Raw genomic sequence first — 13,065 nt, 5'->3', positions numbered from 1 at the left:
CTGAGGATGCAGAGAAAGGGGAACCCTCTTGCACTGTTGGTGGGAATGCAAGCTGGTGCAGCCACTCTGGAAAACAGTATGGAGGTTCCTCAAAAAGTGAAAAAATAGAGCTACCCTACAACCTTAGTAGCAATTGCACTACTAGGTATTTAACCAAAGCATAGTGATTTGAAGGGGCACATGCACTCCAATGTTTATAGTAGCATCATTTACCAGAAACAGCTGAAGTGTCTGTTGACTGACGAACAGATAAAGAAGTGGTGTAGATGTATACACAATAGAATATTACTCAGCCATAAAAAAGAATGAAATCTTGCCATTTGCAAGGACATAGATAGAGCTAAAGTATTATGCTAAGTGAAATGTCAGTCAGAGAAAGACAAATAGCCATATGATTTCACTCGTAAGTGGAATTTAAGAAACAAATGAGTAAAGGGGATAAAAAAGAGAGAGAGACGCAAACTAAAAAACAGACTCTTAACTCCAGAGAACAAACTGATGTTACCAGAGGGGAAGTGGCTGGGGGACAGGGGAAACATGATGGAGATTAAGGAGGGCACCGGTTGTGATGAGCACCGGGTGTTGTATGGAAGTGCTGAATCACTATATTGTGCACCGGAAACTAGTATTACACTGTATGTTAACTAACTGGAATTTAAATAACAACTTAAAAAAAAAAAAAGACTGATGTGTTGGCTAAGTCATATATCCCCCACGACACAAGAGATAATCACTCTAAAAGCACAACTCCTGCATAGAGCAGGCTGGAAAGGCTTAATTTCTTAAAAGTTCTACAAGCTGGATGGGAAACTGCTAACTCCTCTCTAGTTGTCAGCAGGAAGCATGACCCAACAACCAGCTTTAGATCCACTCCTTCCAAATTACGCATGTCCCACAACCTCTGGACACCTCTGTACTTGTTGCTCATATTCTACTACCAATGCCCCCAAAAGCCTGTGTACAGAGTAAGAACTTGCCCCTAATTCTTGCCGTCCCTGCCCCAGGAGTCAGGAGCCACTTCTCAAGAGCCTGGACAACTCACAGAAGAATTGTGGCTCACTCTGGCCAAAAAGTCCTGCCTATTAACAGGCTGCAACAAGCAACACATCTGCAGCTACTCTGGATTTCCAGATTACCAAACCCAACATTCCACAAGTTAATCTGCCATCAAGTGTGACACCTGCATTCTGTAGCTTAAGTTCTTGGATATTACATATGACCAGAGAAAGAAAAAGAAAAAACAAGGCATGTGAGCACAAAATGCTTACCAATTCAGAAGAAAGAATACCTAGGAAATTGGAGAATGAGACAGATGAAAGATGGAACCAACAAGTGAGAGAGTGATATACTGAAGAGAGAGAATATACTATGTGCTTTAGTTATTATTGCGTTTAGTTATGAATAAACTATAAATGGTTAACATGAGTTGGTTCTATTCCTTAAAAGTAGAAATAAGGATTAAAGGTGATTTTTCCTTAAAGTAAAAAATGAAACAGAACATTCTCATACCTGGTAGCGGTGAAGAGATTTCTAGTCATCCTGGGGGAAAAGGTAAGCAAAGGACATTCTGAAAGGGAGGCTGAGAGATTTTTCTGAAGCTAAAGGGGCAGAGAATGGCTGGAAGGGAGTCAGTAAGAGAATTAGTTTATTAGGCTAGCATACGGCTAAGCATCATAAACACAAGATCCCGGAGAGAAAACCTACTTGGTTTTATTTGTCCTTTAAACACTCTACAGGAGCTGTTATAATAATGATTTGGCATATTTAACAATTTACTAGTAACTGGCTGAGTTAAGGCAAAACAAAAATTATTTTGATTGATCCCTTCTTTAAAAACACTTGCTAACATATGCCCTAGTAGAACAGTCATTGAGTGCACCATTGTTGAAGTAACAAAAAACTGAAAACAACCCAAATGGTTCTGAATAGATCTAAAAAATTAGGGAACATTCAAAACATCCAAACAATAGCCAATCCGACACCCCAGTGCTGTTTTGTTTTTTAGAGCTCTTTGTGTTCTGATGATCCCTAAAATACTACTGTATTTAGTAAGAGAAAGAAGCCAGGGGACAGAACTCTGGAGAGTACCCTGTCGCTTTGTGAAAAAAGGGGAACTAACTACGTTCACATTTGCCAGCACTTGCATAAAGAAACTGGATGGCTACACTCTAACAAATGTGATTATCTAGGGCTTCGGGCATGGGAAGATGACTGAGCCGGTAGCAAACCTTTTTCACTGGTATCTGCTTATATTTTAAACATCTGAACCATATGAATATTAAAACATATTAGCAAACATACTTAAAAATTTATTAACAAAACCCTCGTGCTTTCAAAAGGACAACAGCCCGGTGGCCATCTAGTCCAAATGTCTTGGAGCAAGCTGCGCACCGAGCCCCAGCACTTCCCTTTTATCCTTCGCATCCCCACTGGTCCCTGCGTCTAGGGGCCTCTCAGACACTCCCCCAGCGAGTCAACTCAGCTTTGGGAGCCCGGGGCAGGCCGCTCCTCCCCCAGTCTGTACACTGGTGAGCTTCCCCAAAGCAAGGGCCTGGAAGCGCCTCCCCGGGACTCCGTCCGCACCTGTGGCAGAAGCCTCTCAACATCATCCCCCCAACCGTGGGGGAAAAGGGAGGGGGGCGGGGGGGATCGAATCAGATCACCCCTAGGGGTCCCTCTAACGCTCCCAATCACTAAGTCCTAGGGCCAAACTTAACTGCAAGGGGGCACCCCAACGGGGTTACTTTAAAGCGCTCTTGTCTAGGGTTCCCCTCCGGCCCGAAAGAGCAGCGAATAGTAGAGAAAAGACCCAGGCCCCAGCCTTCCTCCGGACATCCGGCAGCCCCAACCCGGCCCGGCCCGCTCGGACGGCCAGAAATGGGGCCCACAGACACACCGGTGTGTTCCAGGGGCACGCCCCACACCCCTAGGCCTGCCTGAGGTCCTCCCTCCGCTCCACTCCCCCGGAACGTGCCTCCTGAGGTGCGTTGGGGGAGCGGGGACGCTTCCCCCAGTTATCCCGCCCGAGACCCGAGGGGCAGCCGAGACCCCGCCACTTAGGGAAGGGCGTGGCAGGCGAGGGCCGGGGGCGGGAGCGCGGGCAGCCGCGGACTCACGTACTGGCTGTGGCGGCGCCGCGACAGCAGGGCCGCCGGCGGGACAAAAGCGCGGACGGCCCGGCCGGAAGGGCCCGCGCCGGCTCCAGGGCACTTCCGAGTCCTCTCTGGGAGGCCGGAGGACGGACTCGATGATAGTTCCCCGTTCGGGCACGTGACCCGTGGTGCGCTCGGAGGGCGTGGGCGGGGAGGGAGGCTGGTTTGTGTACAACTTACCCAGTCCCTGCTTCGTGTAGGGCTTGGGGCCGCAGCCGGGAAAGTGCAGGCGAAGCTTTAGGTTTTCGGGGAGTTTATATTCCGGGGTGGGGCTGAGAGTAAGGCAAATGACTGGCTGGGTAAACACCGAACGACCTATGTACCTGAACACAGAGCGCTTTACAGAGTGAGGCCGCGGGGGCGCCCCTGGGAGGAGGGGGAGCACCGGGGGCCTGTGGGACCCGTCCGACCCCTCCGAGAGCTCAGCCCGGGCCAGGCGCTGCGGCCGGACAGCTCCGGCCCGCGGAGGGCGCCCAGAGAAGAGCCTGGGCTGCAGGAGCGCAGCGCGGGGCGGAAGCGCCCCAGGACCAGGCTGCACCCTCCGATGTCGCCTCCCAAACCCCCGGCCTGGAAGGACTTTAAAAGTGATCCTTTTTAAATAACATCTAGATATTTTTCCTCTTAAGTCTGAGTAATTGCAAAGGACACATTTTGGCACGCTGTGAATGCTGACGTTTAAAAAAACAAATCCGCTTATTTCAGACGTATACAACGAACTCTAAGTCCCCGACGATTTAATACTCTCATTCGCTTTTAACAGAAATTTTTTACATTGTTTCAGATTTTTCCTTGAACCTATCTTTTTTATTTTATGTCCCTCACAGGATTTCTGTCTTAACCTAAAATATTTTCATTCTCACTGAATGTTAACCTAATGTAAAATTGTTTAATGCCTTAAGTTTTATTGTTTAGCATACATCTCTGTAATGAAATTAGAAGTTTACTTTTTTTTCTCACTCAAATGTTAATTGTTTTCTGGCTTATTAGCAAAATTGTGTATATTGCTAAATTTTAATATCAGTTCTTAGCCAAAAGTTGAAATGTTTGGAAGCAAACTTTTAAATAAGGAGCATTTTAAAAAACAAGTTAGGCAAAGTGCTTGGATGAATGTCACTTCTAGCTGGAGTGAACCCATGTTCAGCATCAATTCTATATCTAATTTTCATTTTTTATACATGTAGGTGCGAGGTAAATAGAGGGAATAGAGGGGGTTTCCTTGTAGCAATGGGTTCTTGATCACATTTGGCTCCATGCCGGAACTCCACGCATCTCAGAGAGAGTCTGAGCCAATATGATGTGTGTTGTGTGTTAGAGGAGACCAAGACAGCTGGGAGACCCTAAGAAGGAGCAGAGACCCAGGCCCTTTCTCAAGCCACGCAGTTTTAGGCAAAAGCACAGGCAGGGATGGAAGTTTGGGAGTGGATTTCCCTAGAGCTACCCCAACAGGTACCCTGGCCAATGTAGCTATACAGAGCACTTCAAATGTGACTCGTGTAGCTGAGGATCTGTTTTTTTTTAATTTTATTATTATTATTATTTTTTATTTAAGAGAGAAGGACAGAGATAGAGCATGAGCAGGGAGGAGAGGGAGACGCAGGCTCCCTGCTGAGCTGGGAGCCCGATGTGGGGCTGGATTCCAGGACACTGGGATCATGAGCTGAGCAGAAGGCAGATGATTAACCAGCTGAGCCACCCAGGTGCCCCTGAGGATCTGTTTTTAATAATCTTTTATTCAAATATGCACACGTAGGGGTGCCTGTGTGGCTCAGTCCCTTAAGCGTGGGATTTGGTTTCGGCTGGGGTCATGATCTCAGGGTTGTGAGATCAAGCCCTGCCTGGGGCTCCCTGCTCATCAGGGAGTCTGCTTCCTCTCTCCTTCTCCCTTTGCCCCCCCACCCCCGCCCGCCATTGGGGCATTCTCTCTCTCTCTCTCTCTAAAATAAATAAATCTTAAATAAATAAATAGGCACATGTAGCTAATGTTCTCCATACTGGACAGCACAGCCCTAGAAGTTGCTTCATGCAGTCCTCATGAAATGCTGCCAGAAGAATTCACATGATGAAAGGTTCTGGTGTTAGTTGGCCTGCCACCTATGGCAGGGAAGACTGGGTTTTTCTCGTTAGGCAGCAGGGTGCCTAATATTTATGTCCAGGTTGGGAGGTTTTTCTCAATGAAAGATTGTATGCATGTGGGAGGAATCACTGGGAAGCTAAATAAGTCATCTTAATTAAAGTGATATTTTATTTATTTATATTATTTTAGGTGATAGTTCTTCCTCCATGAGCTTTGTCATACTTCAGGCACCTTTTGTTTGGCCTTGTGTCTACACACATACATCCTAGCCTTTTCCAATACCTGTCTCTTCTGGAGATCTACAAATCAGAGCAGAATGTCTAGCCCTGCCCAGATCAGTATGCAAGCCATTTTTTATATATGGCTACTAAGCACATGAAATGAAAAAAAAGAAAAAAGCACATTGAGATGTGCCTAGTCTAAATTGAGATGCGCTGTAAATATAAAATCCACATCTGATATGTAAGACTTCGTAGAAAAAGAGAATGTAAAATAATAGTTTAAAATGTTGATTACATGCTGAAATAATATTTTGGTTTTATAGGGTCTGATAAATATATAAAAAATATCATTAAAATGATATTTTATGATAAAATATATCATTAAAATGAATTACATCTATTTCTTTTTATTTTAGGTGTGTTTACCAAAAAATCGGAAGTCATTTATAAGGCTCACATTACATTCTATTAGGTGGTGCAGCTCTAAGAGCCCAATAGGTACAGCGATGACATTGTCCTGAGTTTGCTCTTGCTTTGGAGCTCATCTACCTCCTTTGAAGCAGTTCAAGTACAGATGAATGTTAAGTCCCAAAGGAACCTAATACCAACTCCACTTTTAGTCGTTGAATTTGGTCACGAATTATTAAAATAAAAGTCCCCCTCCCACTATGTATCAAGCTCATTACATAAAATTTGGAAAAGAAAGAAAAATTAGAAACACCACTTTTAATCCTGTTACCTAGAGACAACTACTGTTAACATCTTAATAAACTTCCTTTTCTACTACCAATTTGCAGATGTTTGTCAGATGGTTGTAATAGCAACTACATCTGCAATTTTTATGTACTATTTTTACAAATATTATACAGTATCATTTTCATGTAACAACTCTTTGTGATGCTCCATTGAACTATGATCTCCTTCTGCTGTTGATCTTTGAGATTCTTTCCAAATGTGTCTCAATAAATAAATAAATAAATCTGTGCTGTAATAAAAAGTATACAAAAGCTTTTTCCATGCTTTCCTTGGAACACTTGTCAAGTAGAATAGAGAATCAGACAAGGATGAAACCCATCACTACCATTATTTCCTACTACAGATGGACAAGGGGAAAAAAAGTAGAATATAAATAATGGAAAGCAGGAGTAAAATTATCCTATTTGTAGATAAGAGGATTTTATTTGTGGAAAGCCCATGAGACTCATCAAAAAAACAACAACAAAAAACCTCTAGAATAAACAATAAAAGAATTCTGTAAGGGGTGTGGTTTCAAAATTAACATGAAGAAATCAATATTTTCTTTATGTACTAACTACAATTAAAGTAATGGAAGGAAAGATTACATTTACAACAGAAGCCAACAAGCAAAAGACCAAATACCCAGGAATTAAGAAGACACATTGAAGACCTATGTGAAGAAAAGTTGCAATGCTCTAGGAGTCACAAAAGATGAAATAAATTTATGGAAACATTCTTGGATGCACTATTTGCATGAATGGAAAGACGTTATCAGAATGATGTCTTCTCTTTCTAAGTTAATCTATAACTGTAATGATCCCAATAAACAATAGCAACAAAATCTTCTTCAGCAACACACAATTGATTCTAAAGTTCATGTGGAAAAAAAGATCATTTGTTTCTATCTAGAAAGTGCCTGAAAAAATAATACATGTGATAAGGTTGGGGCATTATTTTTTTTTTAAAGATTTTATTTATTTGACAGAGAGAGACACAGCGAGAGAGGGAACACAAGCTCGGAGAGGGAGAGAGGGAGAAGCAGGCCTCCTGCCGAGCAGGGAGCCCGATATGGGGCTTGAACCCAGGACCCTGGGATCATGACCTGAGCCGAAGGCAGATGCTTAATGACTGAGCCACCGAGGCGCCCCAGGTTGGGGCATTATTATAGCATATGAACAAGCTGGTACAATTCAAAGACACAAAGTCTAAAAATAAATCTAGTCAGGTCTTTAGTATTTGATAAAGGTAGCATTTCAAATCAGTGGGGAATAGATGGTGTAAGGACAATAAACCTCAGTCTTTATATCAGGATAAACTCCAGATGTATCAAAGACATAAAATGTGCCCACATTATGGGGCACCTAGGTGGCTCATTCGGTTAAGCGTCTGCCTTCAGCTCAGGTCAAGATCGGTCCTGGGATCAAACCCCACACTGGGCTTCCTGCTCAGTGGGAAGCCTGCTTCTCCCTCTCCCTCTTCTCCTCCCCTCTGCTCACATGCTCATGTGATCTCTCATGAGTAAATAAGCAAATTAAAAAAAATGTGCCCACATTAATGACCCATAAAAGTAAAAACATACTGCTGCTTCTACCACCTCCATAAAAGTATTAGGGAAAAAAAAAAAACCACAGACACACCTACACAGGAAATTTCTTTGATCATTTTAGAGTGGGGAAGTTTTTGTTTTGTTTTCTTCTTTGCTATAACACAAAATCCAGAAATCATAAAAGTAAAAACTAACTAATTCATACACATAAAAACAAAATATTTTTGTATGACAAAACCACATAAGTAAAAAAAAAAATGAATAACTGGGAAAAAATATTTGGGTCTTATATCAAAAAAGGTAAATTGAAGGAGCTTGGGAAGATGTCAGACTAGGAGGACCTTGAGCTCATCCCCTCCCACATTTACAACTAGGGATCATCCACATCCAAGTCAATAAACCAGAAAGCAATCTGAAGACTAGCAGAACAAACTCCACAACTAAATACAAAGAAGATGCTGCAGCTGAAAGGTTGGGAAGGTCAGTGAGGTAGAGGGAGACTGTCTGCAGGAGGGAGGGAGCTGGGTACATGGAGAGGGCAGAGAAACGGGCCCTGGCACCAGGGAGCTCACATGGGTTAGACTAATCCCCATAATGTTTGGCTGTAAAATCCAGAGGGGCTGAATCCCATGAGTTTGTAAACAGTGGGACTTGAAAAGTCAGTAAAACCCTGGAACTTTAAAAGTCAGCTCACCCCACACTGGACAGGCAGGAAGGGTGAGTGACTGCTGGGTCACCACCCTTAAAGAGACAGCAGCCTGTATGGAGAGGCAACCTAAAAATGGCAGTTTGCACAATTCAAGGGGCAAACAGGAGACAGATCTGTTCACACTGATTTCAGAGAGTGCTAGGAGCCTTCTCCAAAAACAAGGGAGCTGGCAGGTGCCATTCTCCTCCCTCCATCCACAGAATAAACACAGAGCCATCTAAGGGAGTCTGCAGACACTTGCTACCTAACTTGCTAGCAGTGCCCCAAGCCCACCTGTTCTCCTAAAGACTCATCCAGTCCAAGCCTGCTAGCCTCAGCCCCCAGCTCTGGGTGAATTTTTTTTAAAGCTGTGCCAACATCCAGACCAGTCACCTGGTGCACAGCTGCCATGGCAGGCCCTGCCCAGCCTCCATGCCACACCCTGCGGAGCCTCCCCAGCCACCATTGCGCACACCATGCCCAGCCGTGGATGTGCCCCATGCCCAGCCTCATGCACACGGCTGCCCTGGCACACAGCTCTGCCCACTGCAGTGCTTCGGAGGAGCTGACATAGGACTAGTGGCCCAACTCAAATTTTACTATCACTGTGGCCCTACTCCCAAATTCCCCAGCAGCCATGCCCCCTTGGAGCTAGCCTGCCTGGGTCCTCCTAACACCACAGAGAGCAAGCACAGCCCATAACAGGAGGACAGTCAGCACAGACAACAAGGGCACTGAAAGGAAAAGTGACTCAGACACAAGAGCAGGGTGTAAGCAACACACAAGGATACTCTCCTGAAGTGTCAGGTTCTGGGGAACAGGGGGCACCGAGGGCCAGGGCACTCTGGGATCTCATCTTCATAAAGTCATTACTTTCAAGAGTGGAAGACACAGCTGACTTTCTTTCTTTTTTTTCTTAAGATTTTATCTATTTATTTGTCAGAGGGAGAGAGAGACAGAGAGAAAGAGAGCGAGCACAAGCAGGTGGAGCTGGAGAACAGGCAGAGGGAGAAGCAGGCTTCCCATGGAGCAGGGAGCCCGATGCGGGGCTCAATCCCAGGACCCTGGGACCATGACCTGAGCCGAAGGCAGACGCTTAGTGACTGAGCCACCCAGGTGCCCCATAGAGCTGACTTTCTTAACTTACATAAACAGAGAGTCAGACAAAATGAGGAGACAAAGAAATTTATCTCATATGAAAGAATAGGACAAGGCCACAGCCAGAAATCTAAGTGAAACAAATATAAATAACATGCCTGATAGATAATTTAAAGCATAAGGAACTCACTGGACTTGAGGAAAAAAGTGGAAGACACGAGAGAGATCCTTAACACAGATATAAGGAAAAAACATAGCAGAGATAAAGGGCACAATAAACAAAATGAAAACACGCTTGATGGAATGAACAGCAGGCTGCAAGAAGCAGAGGAATGAATTAATGATCTAGAAGACGGAGTAACGGAAAGAAAGGAAGCTGAACAAAAGAGAGAAAAAAGAGTTATGCAAAATGAGAATAGATAGACCTAGGGAACTCAGTGACTGCGTCAAACATAATAATATTTGTATTATAGGAGCCCCAAAGAAGAAGAAAGAGGGGAACCTGGGTGGCTAAGTTGGTTAAACATCTGACTCTTGATTGCATGATCTCAGGGTCGTGAGATGGATCCCCCTGTGGGGCTTCATGCTCAGCAGGGAGTCTGCTTGAGGATTCCCTTTCTCCCTCTGCCCCTCCCACTCCTGCTCTCTCTCTCTCTCTCTCTCTCTCTAAATAAATAAATCTTTTTTAAAAAATGGGCAGAAAGGGGTGCCTGGGTGGCTCAGATGGTTAAGCATCTGCCTTTGGCTCAGGTCATGATCCCAGGGTCCTGGGATCAAGTCCTGCACTGGGTTCCTGCTCAGCAGGGAGCCTGCTTCCCCCTCTGCCTGCCACTCTCCCTGCTTGTGCTCTCTCTCTTGCTCTCTCTCTAATAAATAAATAAAATCTTTAAAAAAAAGGGCAGAAAACACGAATAGACATTTTTTCAAGAGAAGACATACAGATGGCCAACACACACATGAAAAGATGCTCAACATCACTCCTCATCAGGGAGTTGCAAATCAAAACTACAGTATCACCTAACACTTGTCAGAATGGCTAAAATTAATAACACAAGAAACAACAGGTGTTGGTGAGGATGCAGAGAAAGAGGAACCCTCTCACACTGTTGATGGGAATGCAAGCTGGTGCAGCCACTGTGGAAAACAGTGTGGAGGTTCCTCAAAAAATTAAAAATAGAGCTACCTTGGGGCACCTGGGTGACTCGGTTGGGTGTCTGACTCTTGTTTTCAGCTCAAGTCATGGTCTCAGGGTCATGAGATCAAGCCCTGCATTGGGCTCCTTGCTGAGCGTGGAACCTGCTAGGGATTTTCTCTCCCCCTCTCCCTTTGCCCTTCCCCCACTTGTTCTCTCTCTCAAAAAAAAAAAAAAATAGAACTACCTTATGATCCAACAATCGCACTGCTGTCTATTTACCCAAAGAGTGCAAGAACACTAATTCAAAGGGATACATGCACCCCTGAGTTTATAGCAGCATTATTTACAATAGCCAAGATATGAAAGTAGCCCAAGTGTCCATCAATTGATGAACAGATAAAAAAAATGTGGCGTGTATGTATATATACATATATATGTAGGTATATATGGAATGCAATTTTCTTCAGCCATAAAAAATGAATGAAATCTTGCCATTTGCAATGACATGGATGAAGCCAGAGAGTATTGTGCTAAGTGACATAAGTCAGTCTGAGAAAGACAAATACCATATAATTTCACTCATATGTAGAATTTAAGAAACAAAGCAAACAAGCAAAGGGGAAAAGAGGGGGAAAGGACAGAGAGACAAATCAAGAAACAGACTCTTAATTAAAGAAAACAAACTGATGGTGACCAGAGGGGAGCTGGGTGGGGGGATGGGGGAAATAGAGGGTGGGGATTAAAGAGGGCACTTGTCATGATGAGCACCAGGTGTGTATGGAATTGTTGCATCACTAAGTTACACACCTGAAACTAATATAACACTGTAGGTTAACTGGAATTAAAATAAAAACTTAGAAAAAAGGGGTAAATATCCATGATACACAAAGAGCTCCTCCAAAACTGATAAGCAAGACCAACAACCCAATAGAAAAATACGTTCACAGAAAAATATTCAAATGACTCATAATAAAAAATGCAAACCCAAAAAAGCACAGACATACCATTTTTTTCTCTTATCAGAATGGCAAATATCCAAAAGTTTGATAACAAACTGTGGTCCTGAGAACAGAGGGAAAGCCCTCTCCCTGCCCTGCTGGTGGGAGTGCAGACTTTCTCAACCTCCAAGGAGGTACTTGGCAGAATGGATCACCACACACACACACACACACACACACACACACACACACACACCTTTTGCTGCATCAATTCTACTCTAGAAATTCACCAATGCTGGTGTAGTTACACACCCGTGAAATCGTGTGTGGAAAATTTTTTCACTGAAGCATTTTTAAAAGTAAAGATTGAAAAAAACTCTGAACGTCCAAGGTAAGGAAGTGATAAAAGAAATTATTATACCTCTGTGTGTATTAGTTTGCTCGGGCTGCCATAACACAGCACCACAGACTGGGTGGCTTAAACAAGAGAAATATATTTACTCAAAGTTTTGGAGGCTAGAAGACCAAAAGCAAGGGGTCAAGAGGGTTGGTTCCTCCTGAGAGCTGGGAGGGAGCATCTGTTCCATGCTTCTCACCTGTGGTGGTTTGCTGGCAATCTTTGGCATTCCTTGGCTTGAGTATGTTAACAACCCACCTTTGCCTTCATCACCATACAGAATTCTCCCTGTATGCATGGCTGTGTCCAAATTTCCCCCCTTTATAAGGAAACCAATCATATAAGGAAACCAACCAAACCTAACCATACAGGTTAGGATCCCAACCTACTCCCAAATGACCTCATCTTAAATAATGATGCCTGCAGTGACACTATTTCCCAATAAGGTCACGTTCTAAGATACTCAGAGTTAGGACTTCAAACTGTGAAATTTCGGGGGGACATGATACAACCCATAACACAAAATGGACTAATATTCAGCCATAAAAAGAAACAGGAGGCTCTTTATAAAATGGTATGGGAAAATCTGTAAGATGCAAAGAAATCAATTCCAAATTACACTATGCTATACTTTGTGTAAGAAAGAATGAAAAGGACATGTACATATTTGTATATGTTCATAAAAATATCCCTGAAAGTTTGCACCAGAAATCACTAACATGGGTGTCTGTGGGGAGGTACCTGAGTTGCTGGAGGAGAAGGATGGGAAGCAGAATTTTTAGCGCATATCTTTTTTATATCCTTGCATTTTGAACCATGAGAATGTACTATTTATTAAAAAATACATTTATGCATAATAAAATAAATTTAATCAGATTGCTAAACTACTCTCAAGAAGAATTATACCAATTTATGAAGCCCCCAACCATGAGTACAGAGTGCTTTATATGCTTGACTCTCCAGGATTGGATTTTAGCAGGTTTTTTTCTTCCTAAATCTGCAGGCAAATAATAATAATAATAATAATAAAAATCATATATGATTGTTTAATTTACTTACCCTTACAGTGATATCCTCC

The 13,065-nt window shown here is 43.4% G+C and overlaps 1 protein-coding gene across 13 annotated transcripts in view; it reads right to left on the bottom strand.

Annotated features, from left to right (window-relative positions):
- The window catches only part of ZFP62 (ZFP62 zinc finger protein), a 50,786-nt gene extending 37,721 nt beyond the window's left edge, over positions 1-13,065 (bottom strand). For 2 of the 13 annotated variants that reach the window (XM_073889263.1, XM_025853194.2), the window contains exons 1-2: positions 3,121-3,210; positions 1,510-1,617 (exon numbers count right to left, since the gene is read on the bottom strand). Coding sequence is in view for 1 of the 13 variants with exons in the window: in XM_025853193.2 (XP_025708978.1) it covers position 3,121 (1 nt within the window). In the remaining 12 variants the exon portion in view is untranslated. The other 11 variants (XM_073889264.1, XM_025853195.2, XR_012377061.1 and 8 more) reach the window with 10 other exon arrangements.

The sequence above is a fragment of the Callorhinus ursinus genome, unplaced genomic scaffold, assembly GCF_003265705.2.
Source record: "Callorhinus ursinus isolate GAN/ISIS: 27379988/994484 unplaced genomic scaffold, GSC_fseal_2.0 scaffold105, whole genome shotgun sequence".
In the NCBI taxonomy this organism is placed as follows: domain Eukaryota; kingdom Metazoa; phylum Chordata; class Mammalia; order Carnivora; family Otariidae; genus Callorhinus; species Callorhinus ursinus.
The sequence above is the reverse complement of the archived record's forward strand: the minus strand, read 5'-3'. Positions and strand labels throughout refer to the sequence as shown.